At 50.2% G+C, this 18,911-nt stretch overlaps 2 protein-coding genes and 1 non-coding gene across 4 annotated transcripts in view; 2 read left to right on the forward strand and 1 right to left on the reverse strand.

Moving 5' to 3' along the window:
* Positions 1-11,410, forward strand: part of VPS53 (VPS53 subunit of GARP complex) — a 48,206-nt gene extending 36,796 nt beyond the window's left edge. Inside the window, exons 18-22 of the mRNA XM_015880699.2 lie at positions 1,805-1,953; positions 5,343-5,412; positions 6,779-6,916; positions 8,652-8,756; positions 9,113-11,410. Of these exons, the coding sequence (XP_015736185.1) occupies positions 1,805-1,953; positions 5,343-5,412; positions 6,779-6,916; positions 8,652-8,756; positions 9,113-9,283 (633 nt within the window). The 3' untranslated portion in view covers positions 9,284-11,410. The remainder of the gene's footprint in view (positions 1-1,804; positions 1,954-5,342; positions 5,413-6,778; positions 6,917-8,651; positions 8,757-9,112) is intronic.
* A 2,384-nt stretch (positions 11,411-13,794) lies between these two features.
* On the forward strand, positions 13,795-17,235 carry RFLNB (refilin B). The gene is made up of 3 exons (XM_015880712.2): positions 13,795-14,106; positions 14,705-14,814; positions 15,508-17,235. The coding sequence occupies exons 1-3, from the start codon at positions 13,885-13,887 to the stop codon at positions 15,836-15,838; spliced, it is 663 nt and encodes a 220-aa protein (XP_015736198.1). The 5' UTR covers positions 13,795-13,884; the 3' UTR covers positions 15,839-17,235.
* On the reverse strand, positions 17,005-18,859 carry LOC107322563. 2 transcript variants are annotated; one of them, XR_004309352.1, is made up of 3 exons: positions 18,294-18,859; positions 18,047-18,148; positions 17,005-17,751 (listed from the first exon to the last, which is right to left on the reverse strand). It is a non-coding gene; the product is annotated as an uncharacterized LOC107322563 (transcript). The 2 variants fall into 2 exon arrangements; XR_004309351.1 differs by having other exon boundaries at positions 17,005-17,754.
* Positions 18,860-18,911: the final 52 nt, after the last annotated feature.

An 18,911-nucleotide genomic window follows, 5' to 3' on the forward strand; every position in this document is an offset into this window, starting at 1 on the left:
ACTTTTCAGTATGCGTATGATTTCTTGCATTGCAGCTACTGGGTGTTTTGTTTTTTTTTTTTGCTGGTAAAATGCACACGCAAAGAACTATTTTTACTGTCCGTGCTTTAAAAGTCTTGGTTGTAAAGTATTGCTTTTGGAGTGAAAACCAACAAAATGAAAAAGGTTATTCTGTTGTTGCTGTAATCATTCAGCTCAGCAGTCCATTCCCACATTCTGGCCATTCCTACATATGGGGATGTTCATCTAGAACTGCTGTCTGCTGAGAAGGGCCAGCACTGAGAATGCCCAAGTCCTTTAGGAAGATAAGTACTTCTTCTCAGAGCAGTGCTGCAGTGGCACAGCTGCCCAGGGCGTGGGGATGTCCCCATCCCTCAAGGTGTTCCAGATCTGAGGGGATATGGCAGGAAGGGGATGTGGTCATTGGGGCACAGTGGGGTGGGTTGGAGTTGGCCCTGGGGCTCTGAGAGGTCTTTTCTGTTCTATGAAGCAGTTGTCTGCTGAGCAGCCTTCCAGAGAAAAGGAAGAATTTAAGCCTGCAGAGCAGGTGATAGGAGAAATATCCTTTCTGAGTATGCGGCTCCTGGGAGATGAGCAGTCTGGGTTGTTGGTTGGTTTATTTACATAAGGACAACCTTGGTAGGATGCGTGCAGACTGTCAGACACTGTGGTTTTGTAAAGAATTTGGCTTCTTTTGCCTGTTAACTCACTGCTGCTGCATGTTGTTTGGATGGGATTGAATCAACTGGGTGGCGGGGGACAAAGGAGCTGTAATTAAATTAAAAACAGGAATAAAAAAAACCTCTTTACATGCAAAATTTAGAACTCGAGGAGGAATATTTGAGAACAAATGCCCAGTCAAAAGAAAGAATAGTCACCTTCTTCATCTGTCCAATAGTCTGTCCTGATGGTCTCATTTTCCTCCTGTTCCATCTCCAACAGAGCTCCATGGAGCACCGTATGGGGTGCAGCACCTTTGAACAGCAGCCGTGCTGGGAGCACTTTGCTTGTGTTCCTCATTGAGACTCAGTTTTGTTTGCAGATGTTTTTCCAGGGCCATCAAGGTCCAACCCAAGTGCTTCTTTTTTCCTCCTAACATCTCACACTGTGTGTTCTCCCCATGTTTTTTTTCACATAGAGCTCTGAGAAAGCCAACAGAGTCACACATCTTGCTGACAGGGGATGGTCTGTTGTGTTTCTGCTGACAGTAAACGAAAACAAAATGAGAGCTTGAGTAATTTTTTTTTCCTTCTATGCTTGGGCTGAGCTGAAGTTGGCATCCCAACTGGTACAATGAAAGTGTTTAGTGCGAGTTGTATTGCTCTATGGTGTTTTGGACTTTGTTTCTACCTCTTCCACCTATCTGTCATCAGTCTCTCCAGTATTAAAGCCTTGGCTGCCATGCAGGAATCCAGACTTTGCAAGCTTGCAGTTATTTTCTCAAATGCCTGTAATCAGGATTTTTATGGGCACTTCATCCCAAAAAACTGGGAGCTGTTAAATATTAAGGCAGCCCAGGGTGCTCCAAAAGCTTCTTTTAGTGCTGGTGCTTCCCATTACCAGTCATAATCTCTCTGCTCTGGTGCAAAAAGGACTGTTCTGGGTTTTCCTTTTTTGTATTTGTTCTATTTTTGCATAGTCAATGCAGTGATGAGGGATATGACCTCGACGGTGGTGAACTGCAGAGACAGTCTCTTGATAATTCCCCAGAGATCCTTCTGTGCAGGAAGCCTGTACAGTTTTCCTTACGTATTGCTTGAATCCTGATGAGCTAAACTGCTTGTTTTATCTCCTCTTTGTGCAGATGCAGTGGCAGAATGTAGAACACGTTGGTGACCAGAGTCCTTACGTCACCTCAGTGATTCTCCACATCAAGCAGAACGTCCCCATCATCCGTGACAACCTGGCGTCCACCAGAAAGTATTTCACTCAGTTCTGTATAAAGTTTGCAAAGTAAGTTATCAATATGGCACGGAATTCCTTTGGTTTTCACCAGTCTGTCTGTGCATGACCATTGTTTGTTTCCTAATGTGCAGGCAGTGCTTGGGTGAAGACCCTTACCATCCAAGCACATGGGGTAGGGCAACAAATGCCTTCAGGTTGCTGGCAAAGTTAAAAGATACTTCAGTTTCATGTCTCAGGAAAGGTCTGGAAATGTCATAACCCCCAAAATGCAAATGTCCCAAGTGTCTCCCAGGCAAATTGTTTGATGTTGTGAAAGTAACTGGAAAATGAGACAGAAAATTCCTCGTCTTTGTATTCGGGGCTGGGGGTGTAGTGCTCAAGCACTTCTGGAAATCTAAACTTTGAAGCTATGTATCTAAAACTCAAATTCAGTTCTCTGGGAAGATGCTTTCAACTTTTCCTTGCTTGCCTGAGGCCAGTTGAGCTCTGCACAGAGGAGGCACAGGAGGAGCTGGCCCACTGTGGCTGCACGTGGCTATCATGGTAGAGCTTTGGGAGCAGCACCATACATATCATGTGTCTCCCTTTAAAATACTTTTAACATTTCATTCAACCATAATAAGCTAATCATCCTGAAATAAACCGTATGGCCTGGCAGTTACTGTGTGGGTTTGAGAGCAGCGCTCCAGTTCCTGCTTCAGCAGGAAAAGCTGCAGTAGGCTCTCCTGAGAACCATTAGCTTTCGCAGCGGGGAGGCTGGCCTCAGAGTTTCATTCCCCCTTTCTATCTCTGGGTACTCATTAGTTTGCATTAAGGAGCAGTTACTGATAAATCATATTATGACATTGGCCATAATCACTGTTTGAAAAGCTGTCCCAGTGAAAATGTATTGCACTTAAGCCTTTTATGTGGTTACGCTTGAATTTTTATATTGCTCACATAGTGATAAATAATAATAGAAAAAAAATTTACTCAGCTGTTCACAGCACACTCATAATACCTCAGCTTAGTTGTCTCCCTTTTAACTTTATTGCTAAGCACATACCCAGTAAGCTCCGGATAAAATACCTCACTCTCACATATGAGACGAGTCCAGATCTGAAGTGTGTGCTTTCATCAGAGCTCATTCCATGGAACGCCACAGAAAGTTGCATTCTGTATGTGTTAATGCCTGCATCTTTGTGACCTGCCAGCCACTTCTCAGCTCTGATGGATTGCATTGAGGGCTGGGGTTGAGTTACAGGACCACGGGGGAGGAGGCATCTAAAGTCACCAAATTTAAAAGAGAGATGTGAGCCAAGTCTGGAAGCAGAAGAATTACCGTCAGGAATTGCATCAGTCCTCTCATCTCATCTGTCATTTTTGCTTTGTTTTGACCCATGTGCAACCCTCACTGCCCTGAATTAGCAAGAGGCGTGCAGCAGCGGGCCCTGGGGGTTACATGAAGGAGGGCTGTGGCGAGGAGCTGTGCTGGTTTGGAAGCAGAAGGCTGAGCTCAGCCTGGGCGAGTCCACAAGGGCTGGGCATGGCGTAGTGCAGCACTGTGGTGATGCAGTGACACTGGGCTGCTTGGGATGACATCCCATCATTGCTCATCTCCCTGCCTGCCCTGCTCAGCACATCAGCGTGGGGGATTGGGAAAACGCAGGCTGAGCCCCTCCCATTGAATGGGAGCCTCTTGCCTGCTGTGATTTCTGTGCTTTAGGTTCCTCATCTGCTTTGTTGTTACACTGGGGACTTGCCTGCTTCGATGGATTCGGTTTTACAGCCGAAGCTGTAAATGATTTCTGGCATCCAGTGGAGCTCTGTGGATGTGCAGGGAGTTAAAGGCGTTCAGAGCACAAAACTCTGTGCTGAGCACTCACTGCTGAACGTGCACGTATTGCTCACATTGGGTTTGCCTGCAAGAGCCAAACTCCGAGTCCTACACAAGGAGTAGAAGTGATTTTTTTTTTTTCTTTTTTTCCACTTTAAATGCAACTGCTCTTAAAAAGAAAAAGCCTAAAAAACCAGAGCAGCCCTTGGATCTCATGGTTTGTCTCGTCTGTCCTGCCGGAACTGGAAAGCTGTTTCCAATAAGACAGCATGAAATAACAGGCATGCAGGGATGGAAGGTCGCTTTCTCCTTCTGCACTGATTGTGGGTGGCCATCCTAAAAGGCCTGGGAATGGTTTTATGTGAGGCTGAGTTCTGGCTGGGGGATACCACATGGTTATACAGTGCTAAAAAGTTTCTCATGCACAACGTGAGCATCAGCTCCATGCCTGACCTTACAGAGAACACGAGCATTGGACCCACATGCAGATCAAAGGTACAGGAACCTTCTGTCTTCTTCCTCTTGGACACACTGCTGCACCCGGAGCTGCTGGCATTGCCTGAGCTCCAGCTGTGCTCAGCACTCACTAATTGCCCTGTGGGAGTCATTCACACACCTGAAAAATGGACTTCTAAGGTATAAATCTACCTCCAATGCTATCTCTAAATGCTTTATTACAGGAGGAGACAGGGCTTGTTTTTCTCCTCTTATTTACATTCTCTTGCCAAGGCTGTTTCTCCAGTGGCCAAATTCAAAGTTGTTTGGGGCAGCCCAGTAGCTGGTGCTCAGCAATGGTTTGATCTTGTTCTACTTGATGCCTCTCCAGGAAAGGATGATTCAGTGAGAGAGGTCACAGCTGTGTTTGAGTGAAGGGAAAGGGAAGGAGATTTTGCTTGAGAAGGCTTTTCCTTGAGCCATTTCATGCTCTTTGCTTTGCAGCTTGGCATGTTCTATGCCTGAGTTATGCTTTTGTCATTCGTTCATGAGAAAGGGTGAAAAATAAAAGCCCTGGCTTGGAAAACAGGTGTCAGGACAAACAAGATGCTGGCCGTGCTCCTTCCTGAGTCTGAAAAAGAGTAAAATAGGAGAATGGCGTTTTCCTTTTCACAAAACTTTGTGCTGTCCTGACTGTGTTGGCTGGAAGCTCTCTGGAAGGATGCCGTCCTGTGTGTGTCCCTACAGACCTCCAGCCCTGGCTGGACCTCAAGTTCAGTTTGTAATATGCATGTTATGGAATTACTAGTGTGCAGTAAAATGTCAGTTCTGGATACAATCTAGATGCTTCCACTCCATGTCCATGAATAGCTGTACTAATCCTGGTGTATAGAACATACCATAGTTTGTTTGCTTGTTCTCCAACTTGTGCTGTAGTAATTCATTTGTAATTTATAGCAGTTCATTTATGTGCAGCTTCTCAATTTAATGATCATCGTGGATTAAAGCTGAATAATTAATTTCTATTTATTATTCTTAATGTGCCTAGAGTCAGCTAGAGAACCATGCACTACTGTGCCTTTGTGGAAAGCCATGTGCTGTTGTGGTCCTGCGTGCTTTGTTAGCCCAGCATCCCATATGATCCAAGTACTGACTTTAATTGTCATTTTGTGTCTCTTCCCCGCAGCTCTTTTATTCCCAAGTTCATCAACCACCTCTTCAAGTGCAAACCAATCAGCATGGTGGGAGCAGAACAGGTAAGAAGTAGCAGTTGTCTTCTAAGTAGTATTTCACCACTTCTGTGTTCAAGAAGTCCATACAGATGTTGGTAAAAGTGGCAGAACTTGTGTGCAGCTCAGTGCCTGTTCAGCCATTGAGCAGAAGGATGCCACGTCCTGCAGGGGCTGTGCCCACTGGCCCCAGTTGCTGGCCCCTTCCCCTGGGAGGAAGTGAAGCTGCAGGAGCCAGAAGGCTGATGACAGAGTTTGTGTCCTGGCCAAACAGATTTTTGCCTCCTACTGTTTTTCTGCTATGTAGGAATGACCATCATCTTCTCTCCTCAGAATTACAACAGGAGGTTGGGGTTGTGGTCACAAAGTGGGATGTTTTCCCTGTTTTGTCCCCAAAATTGCCAAACCTGAGCTTGGTGGGAGTCTGGAGTCTTGCTAAATGGGGGCTGCTGAGGAGCCTTAAGGCAGAATGGTTTCCTTTCCATGTAGGTGAGCACGAAGTCTATGTGGGAAAGAAAATTCCTCAGCCAGGAAAAAAATCCACAGGGTCTGTTAGGATCTGCAGGAATCCTGCTCTGAGGGACAACCCAACACAGCACCAGGCTCAGCAGCTCTTCTGTGCGCAGAACTGCTCCTTTGTGCTGTGGTTTCCTGGCTTCCCAGAACCATACTGATAACATCAGTTCATCTCCTGCAGTTTCTGACCTTCACCTCTTTAGACATATGGGAAGAGTCCATTACTGGGGCTAATTTCACTCTGAGACATCCTAATCCACAGGACTTGATTGTCAGGCAGGGGCTGAGCAGTCAGTGCTGAGCACAGGGGCTGCTGCATGCTGCTGGTCTGCTAAATCCACCATGCAGCAGGCTGAGAGCTGCAGTTAGCACAGGATGTTGTGCAGTTCTTAGGGTAGCAATGTTGTGTTGTAATTTTCTTCAATGTGGAAAAACCATTGGTTGAGTAAATGCAGAAAACTTGATGTAATTGCTCGTTAGCTGCGAGAGGAAGTGTGGTGGTAATTCATTTGACCTTGGTATTTAAATAATGATCCTGCTACAGGTAATCAAGATTGTTTGTGCTGTTTGTAGATCTCAGTCCATACTGTCAGAAGGAAGAGGAGGGAGGATTGCGGGCTGTGTGTGCCAGGTGCTGTGCTGCCCCAAGGCCACAGAGCTGTGCTGTTAGAGTCAGCAGCTGGTGCTGATAAATAGCTGTGGGTGATCTTGTCTCCTTGAAGTGCCATTACATGGGTCAGCCCCTCCTGTCCCTGCAGGCCCATTACCAGGATGCTTTCAGCGTGAGAAGTATTAAACTTTTGGCGTGTTGGATTATAGGAGCTAATGGAGCTGTGTAGAAGGGAGCCACGTAACGGGGTGTGATTAACTATTGCAGCTGCTGCTGGACACTCACTCTCTGAAGATGGTCCTCCTGGATCTGCCCTCCATTGGGTCCCAAGTGGTGAGGAAGGCTCCTGCCAGCTACACGAGGATAGTGGTGAAAGGCATGACTCGGGCTGAAATGATCCTGAAGGTAACTCAAGGCTTTTGATAACCTGCCAGCCAGACTGCTGGCCTGGGAATCTGAGCGAGCAAATTCCAGGGGGCCCTTCCTCTGAACACAGCACTGCAGATTGCACGTGAATGTATGTGTGCTTGTATGGGTGTGCTGCCAGCTGCTGCAGAAACCTGGCTCGTTGGCCTTGGTTCTGACACTGCTTCTCTTTTAACACCACATTTGGGGTTTTGTCCTCATTTTTCAAGATAACTGAGTGCTCAGGTTCTGCTTGCTGGGAGAGCTGAGGCAGCAGGTTCCCTTGGGAGCTTGTGAAAATCAGAGCTAACATCCATGAGTGTCTGTCTTAGGGCAGACCCTCCAGTTCAGGTTACTCCGGGCCTTTGTGCAGACTTCATCCCGCAGGGGAGCCAAGCTGTGCTTGAGTCACCTGTTTACTGTCTAGTGCAACAGCCAGTGCAAACATGTCTGGGTTACTGTATTCACCAGAGCCCTTTTTCATTTTCCAGACCTGGTGCCTGGAAAATGACCCAAAAGCTGTGTGTTGTCTTCATAAAAAGTAACGAGCAAAGCAATCTCCCCCTGCTTCCCCTTCCCCCTCGTTGTCTTTCTACAGCAGGAAGGTAGGTGTGAGCCCAGGAGAAGCCAAGGGAGCTCTGCAGCTGTGCTGTGCTGGGCAGTGGGTTTGTCCCCTGCTTACTGACCACACTGTGAAGATGTTTCTGACAGTACTCAGTTGCTTCTCCATGTTGCTTTGCTCACACGCCCCAGGCAATGTCATGGATGAGTTTGTGTTCTGGATTCCTAAATCAATTCTGAAGTTCTCTGCTATTGGGATGAAGTGACTGAGGTGTTGGTGGATAAGTGAAAGCAAGTCTAAATTTTTGTAGAAATAATCTGAATAAAAATACCCTTTTATTGCCAGCAGGAGCAGGGAACGTTGCTGCCTGTTGTGCACAGAATCAGGTGTTCCCTTGATGCTTACACTGTATATTGAAGAGTCTTTTCCCTAAGAGCCAGTTCACTCCATCAAAAGGATGGAGTAATACACTCAGGGTTCAGAGGCTCTCCTCCATAGTACTGAGATGGTTCAGAAGTGATACCTCTGTTGTACACAGTGCCACCATACAGCACTGTGTCCTGGCTTGTACCCGTGGAGCTAATTCAGTGGGAGGATCATTAAGCCCATGGATGGCACAAACAAGTTAATTCAGCTAAGCTGCAGAATGCTCAGATGTGAGCATGGAGGAGGGAGTCAGGGAGTGCACATCCTGCAGAGCTGTTTCCTTTCTTCTCTGGCTGCAGTGTCTGAAGTTCCAGCTTTTCATCTTAGCATCGGATTTTTACAAGGGCTGTAAATTAAGGATTTATAAGTGTATACACGGCTATGATGTTTCATTGGTCTGAAGTGCAACAGAAGAAAGAAATGTCTCGGTGACAGAATGCAGCGTGGGGTGAGATGGGTCAGTGGAAACATATGGAAACGTTTTCAGAGAAGGGGAAGAGTCTGGTCCTGTGCTCTTCCTGCCCTACATGTGTGCATGCACGTGCATGCATGGGCTCCTGCTGCCCGATCCCCTGCTGGGCAGGGGACTTCCACTCACATTTACCTATTGGTACATGCAACATCTTACTTGTTCCTTAAACATTGTCTTTGATGAGAAACCAGTCCTGCTGTCACTCTCATGCCTGAACTCAGCACTGCCTTTAGTTCTTAGAATTTGTCTGAGCTTCTCTGTTCTTGCCTTGGCAGGTGGTTATGGCCCCGCATGAGCCCCCAGTTGTGTTTGTTGACAACTACATCAAGCTCCTTGCTGACTGCAGCACAGACACCTTCCAGAAGATACTGGACATGAAGGTTAGAAGCAGTCCTGCAGAACTTCTGCTTGTCTTTAGAACTACTCTGAGATGGTTGGTGACTCTCTCAGTGGAAATAGAAGGGATTTGGGAATGGGAAGGATATTTTTGAAGGCAAGTGTGTCCTCTCTATCATGAAAGTGTGTCAGGTTGCTCCTAAAGAACACCTCCTCAGTTTGGTTAGCATGCTTATAGCTATATAAGCTACATATAAGTGGCTGAGCTCAGATGTTGCTGTGTCACTGAAAGATCTGCTGTTTGGGGGGTGAACAAAGATTTGAAATGAGTTTTCATGTGGTCACCATCTCATGTGCCTGCCCCTAGATCTAACCTCATTGCTCCCCTTTGCTGTGGCAGGGTCTGAAGAGGAGTGAGCAGAGCAGCATGCTGGAGCTTTTCCGCCAGCGCCTCCCAGCACCACCTTCTGGGGTGGAGAACAGCAGCTCCCTCTCACTGAGCACCCCAACACCTGAGCAGGAATCCTCCCGGATACGGAAACTGGAGAAACTCATCAAAAAAAGACTTTAAGCAGAAGAAAACTGTTGCTCAGGAATAGCTGCAGGCACCGGGAAAGCACAACTCTTGGGAGTTAATATTTACAGAATGCTGCTGGAAGATCTGTGTCCCGTCACTCTCATGCCGTGTGATCTGTTGCCCGTTGTGTGCTGTGGCACTGCTGCTCCATTCAGACTGAGGGAGAATCTGACCATGGTGTTTGCCCTGAGATAGCTTGGCGTGGATGAAACTCAGAACACTGCGGTGGAGAAAACGGGGGAACCTGGAAGTCAGCAGCTACAAAAGGGGTTTAGGTGCATAGAGCATCTGGCTGTGACGTGCTTTTCCCAGCCACCAGCCCAGTGATGCTCTCCTGCTGCAGCACTATGGATTTTGCCTGAGAACTTGGTGTTACTGCTCACTCCCTGTTGCAGAGCTGCTCCTCTGTTTCATTATTTATTTGGGGATTGGGAGGGGGATAGAAAGAAACAAAACTAATAATAATGATAATAATAATCTTTAAGAACTGGGATCCAGGCATCTGAATGCTCCACTGCAATGGTTGGAAAGGCCCAGGACAGAGATGTGATGCCAGCACACAGTAAGATCTGTTGGGGTGTCAGCATCCCTGCCCTGCCCATAGTGTGTCCCAGAGGAGGCTCAGTGCAGGCACACGTCACCTCCTCTCTACCAATGCTGGATTTCCTCCTGGACTCCTTTGTACCCTTCTACTGGGACTCTGAAGCTGTGTGCCCACTCAGTAGATGATTGAATCCCACACAGACTTCTGGGCCAATAGACCAGCTGTGCCTGCTTTACATTAACTGAAACTTCACAGGTATTTGCAGGAAAAATGTCATGTAACGGTTCTGCAGGTGAGGAGTGAACGCGCTATCAGGTGCCTTCTGGGTGGGGTTCCGACCTCACTGAGTTTGGGTCTTATGACTTTAATTTTTAGGGGACTGGTCACCGTGGATGTGTCACTGTGGACGTCAGTACTCACTGCTGCACAGCTGGGAGGGAGGGGATGGGCAGACTACAGGAAAATGAGCTCGGTCCACCCAACCCTTGAGATTCACTGCAGGGAGGGAAGTGAGAAGTTCCCAGCACAGCTGCCATTACCTGCAGGGGCCGTATTTTTGGGGCATGGGCTGCACCCCTTCCTTCTGCCCATTTGGTGATGGTGGGAAGGCAGAATGTGTGCCCAGCATGGTAAAACCCTGCACTCCTTCTGCACAGCCAGCAAGTCAGCCTGCTCCGAGCAGTCAGGAGATGGTCACAGGATTCGAGCAGAGTGAACAAACCCACAGAGAGGAGATCCTTGCTAGGCAGGTAGATACCTAACAGCTCCATGCACCCTGCAGTGAGATGCATGCCAAGAGGTGAGGTATCACTTGTCTCTTTTGACTGTGTTTCTGTGGTCCCCAGGCCAGGATCCTGCAGTGGGAGGTAGCAACGAGGAGGGACAGGACAACATTACAGATCTCCTCAAGCCCATTTATTCACTTATTCTCCTAATTTCACATCAGGTGACAAAAGCAGAAGGGTGTTGGAATGCTTGTTGGGATTGTGAGCAGCCCTTCCTAAAGGAGGACACATTATCTCAAGGCACAACACAAACTGTTGTTGGATGCAGTGGTTGGGGTGGGGGGAACGTGGTGCTGCAGAGATTCATTATTCCCAGATGGGGGGGAAAATAATTTATTTGAGATACATTTTCTCTTTGCTATGTCTCTGGATGACTCTCTCGCTGAATTATGAATAGCTAATGATGATGTTCGGGTTATCGTCATGTGTCTTTCCCCGAAGGCTTCTCCTGTTTCATTCTCTGTGCTTCATTCTGGAAATAAGAGGAAATAAAAGTTATAACGGGTTTGTAGTTGCAGCCCTTGAGGAGTGCTGCAGGTCTGGATGTTTTGAGTTCCACTTTGCATTTTCCTCTTTCCAGTTTTAAGGATTTTGTCCCCCTGACTTTTGGGTATTGATGGGGTTTGGCACATCTGGGTGTGCAATGTCTGTCAGCTTTTGGCATTTCCATCTCTGGGGAATAAAGGAAGGTGTTTTTCCTGTGTAAAGTACCACTTTTAACGTGCTTTGGCCGAGGTGTAATTCTGGCTGTATGTTGGACTGTGACACTAAATTAAACGGTTACTGGTGTTCCGCTTCTGGATGCTTTCCGTGCAGCTGCACACAGCAAAGTGCAGCAATTCCTCACCCAAAATGTGTTGTGTGCTGGGGGTGATGCTCTGCATCGCTTTGTCTCCCTGGCAGCTCTGCTCCCTCCTGGCTTTCTCACCTTGCTGGCCCCAGCTAGGACCTTGCTGCAGATTTAGCCTGGAGAATTAGTGCCTCATTTGCTTTTCTCTGCAACTGCTGGGTTTGACGCCTGTGTTCGTTCATGGATCTCAGCCAGAGCAGCTCTGCTGGCCCTGAGCTCCCAGGTGTGAGCAGATGGGGTTGGATTTGGGGCTTTGCCAGCTTTTGCTTTGCAGAGAGCTGGTGCCAGCACGATTCAGTGCCATCACCATCGTCCTTTGAGAGAAGAACCTGAATCCCAGGGCTGTGCAATTCCCAAATCCCTGCAATTCCTGCTGCTTCCAAGTGTGCCTGCGAGCAGAACTCCGTGTCCAGCTCATTTATGATCTGCACCCATGGGAGCAGCCTGCTATTTCCCATCATTTGGAACTAATTTGCTATTGTTATCAAATAACACAGCATCCTTCTGATTTGTTTCACCAGCCTGCAGGGATGGCCCCCCGGCTTGCTGTCAATGCAGCTATTGTTTGATTGCTGATTACGCTGAGCCGGCCCAGCCCTGGTGGAAAGTCCTTTATAGAAAGAGGATCTTGATAAGAGACTCAGATCTGCTTTGTCCCAGCCCTGGGCAGGCAGTTAAAAAGCAAATAATGTGGACAAACAGGGAAAAGATTTCCAGTGCCATTGGGTGATGCACGGATCCACACGGTATGAAAGGCTTTCAGCGAGTGTATCCTTGTTATCAGACAGCTCCAATTCTGCTTAACCCTTTAACTTTCACCCTGGTAAAGAAGTAATCAGCCCTGGATGTGGGCTGCAGGGCTGCTCAGACTGCTCTGCTTTAGCTGCCAAACCCAGAAACAAGAGCCAGGAGGGGCCCAGCACCATGGGAGCAGCACTGGGGACACCTCCAGCCCTGCAGGCAGCTGCTGGGGTAATGCCACAGGTCGTCCGTGCTGTAAGCAATGCTGGCTCGGTTACTGGCAGAGCAGTCATAGCCCAGGAGCTCCACAGCAGCTCTGAAACAACAATTGTGTTCATCTGGAAACTGCTCCAGAAGGTTTGGAGGCATCTCGTTTCATAAAGGGGCTTTTATGGGAGGTTTTGGAGCGAGAGGAGATCGGCTTTCCCCTTCCTCTTCATGGGGAATGTGTTTAAATGGAAAGGAACCGAACACCTGCCCAGCACATTTGCTCAGACCCCAAAGATTTCAATCAATTCTTTTTTTAACATCCTTTTTTTTTTTAGTTTCCATCTGCATTTTTCTTTCTTGCTTTTTTTTTTTTTTCCAGCAAAGACAAACAGCCTCATAGTATTTCTTCAAAGGAATGTAAATTCCTTGAGGAAGTATCCGGAGTTCCCAGCACAGCATAACTGCAAACCACAGACGCCTACGGCTGCGAGCTCTGCTCTGCTTTCAATTTGGGGGCAGCGAAGGAATTCTTTTTAAGGGGTTGGGTTCTCTGGTGCTGGGCCCATCAGGCCAGACAGCGCGTTCCTGCACGGGGCTGTTTGCTTTGGCTGCATGCAGGCATTGCTTTCCCTCCACACCGAGTATTCCCCCACCGAATCTGATGACACGGCGCAATTACTTCATTAGGATTTTCCAGAAACCCTTCCTTGAGTCTCATTGAGTGCTGGAAAGGTTTCTTCTGTTTTCCTCTTTCACCTTTATGCAGCTTTTGCCTGAATAATGTGGATGAGGGCGGTAGCGCTGCCCTGTGGCTCCAACCCTGAAGGCAGCTCTGTGATGGTTTAAGGCTCTTTGTTTGAAGCCTGTCATTGATTCCATAGCTCCGGGACACCTTATTGCTCATTGTGGCTGGGTGGAGGTTGGTTTGTTCTCCCAGGTAACAGTGATAGAGGTGATGGCCTCATGTCACGCAAGGGAGGGTCATGTTGGGTATGAGGAAGCATTGCTCTCAGCAGCGGTGCTGCAGTGGCACAGCTGCCCATGGAGGAGGTGGGGTGTCCCCATCCCAGGAGCAAATCAGATGTGACATTGATGGCTATGCTCAGTGGGGTGCAGCAGGGCTGGATCTAGGCATCTGAGAGCTCATTTCCAACCTGAATCACGCTGTGATTCCCCGGTGCTGAGCTGGATGTCCTGCATGCTGGATGTGGGAGGCTGGTGGCTGGTGACGCCCCGCAGCGCCTCGTTCCGTGCCCGCTGCGGGAGCTGCGAAGCCCACGCCCGTTTGCTGTATCCACGCCCCCTTTCCTATTTAAACGCCGTTTCTCGTGGGCTACGCCCCTTCAAGCCACTCCCATTCACTGTACCCACGCCCCATTTCGTGACCGCGCCCCCATAGCCCACGCCCCCTCTCGCCGCCGTCCGGGCACAGGGTGCGTTGCGGGGCCGGGCTGGGGGCTCCAACATGGTGGGGCGGCTCAGCCTGCGGGACGTGCCCGAGCTGCCCGACGCCAGGAAACGGGGCGACGCGGGGCTCGACAGCCCCGACTCCGGGCTGCCCCCCAGCCCCGGACCCTCCCACCCGCACTGGCCGCTCTCCGCCGGGAGCCCTGAGCGCGCAGCGCACAACGGACTGACGGAGCCCGAGACCCCCGCAACCATCCCCGCAACCATCCCCGCGGCTGCGGTACGTGCTGAGTTCGAGAAGGGGAGGGAGGTCCGGCCCGAGGGAGCGGCCGCTGGGGCTGGGGTCTGGGTTCTGGTGCCGTGGGGTGTTGGCGGCCCCCAGCCCGGGGCAGCTCGGTTCCCCCCGTCGGGGTTGGGATCGTCGTGTGACCCCGCAAAGCCCCGTGGAAAACGGCTCGCGGTGTCCCGAGACCGTCCCGGAGCCGGAGCCGGAGCCGGAGCCGGAGCCGATGTGCCAAAGCGCTCCCAGCCGGCAGCGGCATCCGAGCGCGGCTGCGGGCAGCGCTGCTGAGCGTTACTGCTGATCGATCTGCAAAGTGAGTCGGTCCTTCTCGGTGTGGGACCGTACGGGACCGGCACTGCTGTGGTTTAATGCTTTGGGTCGGTGCTGTGGCACGGCAGCCACGTGAAGCTCGTTCTCTGCCTTCCCTGTGCCCTGTAAGGAGCACTGCACCTTCCCACCTCTTCGGGGTGGTGTTGTGCCCTATGGGCTGCACCCCCAGCACTCTGCCCTGCGGATTCTCCTGTACACAACAGGAACCGCTACAGAATATGCCAATGCTGTGACTTAACAGGCTTTATTTTTACTTTCCTTGCAGAATTCCACCTCCTCTCCCAGCCCTGCTCTCTCCAGCTGCCCTCCAAGACTGTGTCCTTTATCCTTTGGTGAAGGCGTCGAGTTCGACCCTTTACCACCAAAGGAAATAAGGTAAATACCGTGTTACAGCATCGCAGGGTGGAAGGAGTCAGCACGTAAAGGAGTAGCTGGGCCTTATCAGTGCTGTGAGTCAAGTTAATTTATTTGCAGAGCTGTTGCTCACGCAGCTGTACATTCCTGGACCTGGACATTTGCACAGACCGAAGGAGTGTTCAGCCTCTCTTTAATCCCATATGGTTTTTTTCCAGGAAGACTTCCTGTGTTTTACAGCCCTGCTTTCACTCCTAAATGCTGCCTCTCAATTCATTAACCAGGAGAGGACATTCATAGAAGCCACCTCTCTAGTAATGCTTTATTAGGGGGAAGGAATCGTCCTCTGCCTGGTGCAGGAGGGGCTGAAATCTGCAGGCCTGGAGGTGGGAAGGAGCCCAACGGGGCTGTTTGCACCCAGTGAAGGCCAACCCAGAGCTGCCGCAGTGTAAAGGAGGTGAAAGATGATTCTTAACGGTGAAAAACAAAGAGAATAAAGTATGGACTTGGCACTGCACAGAGTAGGGATGCTTCTGTGCAAAGCCTAAGGGTGAATGCAGTGCTCCAGAGTGAGGCACTGATGGCTGTAGGCTTCCCACACTCTGACCTGACAGTGGGGGTGGGGAGGTGATTCTCAGTGCTGGCAGTGGGGCTGAGGAGCAGCATTGATATACGGAGCTCTCCCACGTCTCTCCCACCCTCTCTCCACTCCAGGTACACCTCCTCAGTTAAATACGACTCAGAGAAGCACTTCATCGACGACGTCTACATGCCCGTAGGCTTCAGCCTTTCCTCCTGCAGCCAAACCATCATCTGCGTCCCCGACTGCACGTGGCGCAGCTACAAAGCCGAGGTGCGTTTCCAGCCCCGCAACAAAGCCCAACGCTTCACCAGCACCACCATCGTGTACCCGAAGCACGCCAAGACTGTGTACACCACCACCCTGGATTACAACTGTCGGAAATCCATGCGGCGTTTCCTCTCCAGCGTCGAGCTGGAAACCTCCGAGTACTTCGGGAGCGACTGTGTCCTGGATGGCTGCTGAGCAGCGGCCGTCCCCGATGCTCCGATCCATCCCGGTCCCATCTCACCGCGCTATCCGCTCTCTGTTTGCTGCGCTGGGTGCAGAGCCCACCTTTGCAGTCCTCACCTCTTGCTCAGCTCCTATTCCTGCTTTAAGCATCAGAACAGCCCGAAGGAGGTTTCCAGTGGGGGTGTGACTCAGTGAGGGATTTCTTTCCCTCCCCTACCCTGCAGTGCAGATGGAAAGAAGGGGAAGGGTTTTCCCAGAAGAAATAGAATAGAATGTGGGATAGCATTGGGCTGGGGGAGGTGCACTGGATGCTTTGTGGGGATGTGCAAAGATAAGGGCAGTTCACTCTTGCAGATAAACCACCAGGTCGCCGGGTTTTGTACAGCCGGAGCTGTCATTCATTTTGGTTTAGATTGTGGGACTCTCCTCTGGCAGGACAGTCTCCTGGAATCTGCTGGGAAGAACTAACAGAAAGATCTGTGCTGAGCAGGTCTGAAGTGTTATCCAATGGCAATTCGTGTCTGGTCTGATGGTGTCATTTGGAAGGAAGCATAGAGCAGGAGAGAAACTGCTTTTGCAGCTCCAGGCAGCAGAGGAGGGATGAGGATGGGGCAGCAGCTTGGGCTGCAGGGACCCGCTGCGATGTGCAGCAGGAGAGTTGTGGGGCCAAAGGGAACAACTTCAGGTGCAATGGCAGCTCTCGACCTGCATCTAATGAGGATTTAATGAGTTAAGAGACCCAGGAGCGTGTCCTGGAGCTGTGCTTATGGTGTGGATGTGCATGTGGGGTGGATGGCGTGGAAGTGTATGTCAGCATGAACTGATCTGGGAGACTGCAGCAGGGAAGCGGGTGTGAGTTGGTGCTGTTTGGTCGTCCTTTTGGTTTTGTACTTATTTATTAGCTCAGAACAGAACGTCCTCCATCTTTGCTTCAGATACCCGAATCCCAAAACACTTCCAGGTTGGCACATGGGCTCTGCTCCAGGTTGAAGAGCAGCACAGTGCTGTGGTTGAATACATCGGCTTCACATGACAGCATTTAGAGGGTGCATCTAAAATCCATGCCATGGTGCTCCCTTACCCACAACCCCAAGGTCCACTTGTGCACGAGGTGGTTTTTATGAAGCAGGCTGATGCCTTTTAATGTATTTTAACAAATCGAGATACTTTTTACACTATTTATGCTCCAACATCTGCAAAGCTCTGGTCAGCTCTGTGCAAGCGCTCTGATGGCTGTGGAGTTTGTCCCCCCCCTCCTCTCATTTTCAGTTGTCTTTTACTTCACTGTTAATAAACCACCTGAAAAGCTTAACACAGGGAGACCTCGTCATCTTTAGTTCCTTTTTCACTCAAAGCTTTTCTGTGGTTATTACAGTGTTTGCATAGAAATAAATACATAATCTATCCTTCCCCTGCAAATCTCTCATTCTTTGTGTGCTTGTAAACCGGTAAGCAATGGGTGCTGAGCTGCAGAGCTCGCTGAGAGCTGCTGAGGCTGAAGCTCAGGGCTATGGGGCTTCCTTAGTATTTAGGAGCAGTTTGCTGCCTTGGAAAAGAACTGCAGCAATGCTGTGTGTGATGGGAGCGCGGTGATGGGGGCTGCCTGGCTGTGGGGTGGTGATGCTGCAGGTACAGCCCGTATCGCTGCCTTCTGTTCAGCCTGTAGGTTTGCAGCCTCTCCTCCTCTGCTGCAGGGTCCTCCAGGATCCCATCCCACCGCAGGCTCTCATTAAACTGAGCAGAAAGGCTGAGCTCTGTTTGGCCAGAAATGGTGGAGGCTGATGATGAAACCGTGCTGACCTTTGTGCCCACCTGAGCCCCTTTGCTGTTTCTTTGGGCTGAGTCAGAGCCCTTCCCATGGCTGAAGTCCTCACGGTGTGCAGCAGAGCGACGTTTCTGCTTTTTGGCTTTGCCGTGGTGTTTCCCTGCTGGTGTGATACCAACCCCATTAGCCCAGATGTAATACATTGCACTGAGGCTTTTCTGCTCTTCCATTCTAACAAGGATGATGAAACAACCCAGTATTGGCTCACGTGTCCATTAATAAGGAATCAAAAATGCTGCCAGCGTTTGGGAAGCACAGATTTGTCTGCTAGGTTAACCTAACAACTCCTGTACTGTGCACTTACATACCCACATGGCCATGGATGGAGCTGTGTATGCCCACATCTGGCCCTGAGCTGTGGCTGTGTGATCTCTCACCTCCCCAGCCCATCTCACCTCCTCGCATGGCAGCGCTGCTCTGCTCTGCTGGCATCTCCAGGCCCCGTGTGCAGCCCTTGGCTCCCCGACGCCTGCCTGGCACCGTGGCAGCCCCCGAGCCTGGGAAAGGAGGGGGGGGGGGGGTTCAGTTTTGGGGTGTTCCTGCCCCACAACCCCAACCACCTGCCCTCAGCACTTCACCTCCTCTTCCCCAACTCCTCCATCTCAACCCACCCCCTTCCTCCCCATCCACCTCTCTGCTCACCTCCCCGTTTTGTTCCTCTCCTCGGTGCTCTCCTCTCCATCTCTCTGCGTCCTTCTCCTGCTCACTGATGTCTCCAGGACGGCCATAGAGACACGGCCGGCCTGGGCTTGTCCTGTTGGCTGGGACCCAGCGCTGCTCTGCGCATGGCAGTGACACACAGAGGGACCACAGCTCAGCCATGGGGCACCAGGGGGCTGCCATCCCCTTGGTGATGGAGGGCTGCAATGGCAGCTGGGGGACCACTATGGGCCTGGTGGAAAAGCATGCTTTTTACATGCATTTTATTGAAGCAATGCACCTCCAGCCACCGGGCTGGCATGAACTCCTTTCATTGTGACAACATCCAACTTTCTGGCTCCATTCCGAGCCCTGAGCTCTGCACAGAGCTGTGCACACAGCCAGCACGCTCCCACTCAAGCCGCCCTTTGGAGCTTCATAAAGTTGCTTTGCTTCCTTCTATTTGCTTATTTCGGTTCTCTTGGTTTATTTTGATTCTGTTCGTTTATTATTTGCCTTCACTTCGTTTACTTCGGTTCTTCCCCTTCTTTCCCTCCCTTCTTCCTGCTCCCCCCCTTTCCCTACAGGTGCCCTCCCATCCCTCCCACCTCCGCCCCGCCC

Source organism: Coturnix japonica, chromosome 19 (genome assembly GCF_001577835.2).
Source record: "Coturnix japonica isolate 7356 chromosome 19, Coturnix japonica 2.1, whole genome shotgun sequence".
Classification (NCBI taxonomy): domain Eukaryota; kingdom Metazoa; phylum Chordata; class Aves; order Galliformes; family Phasianidae; genus Coturnix; species Coturnix japonica.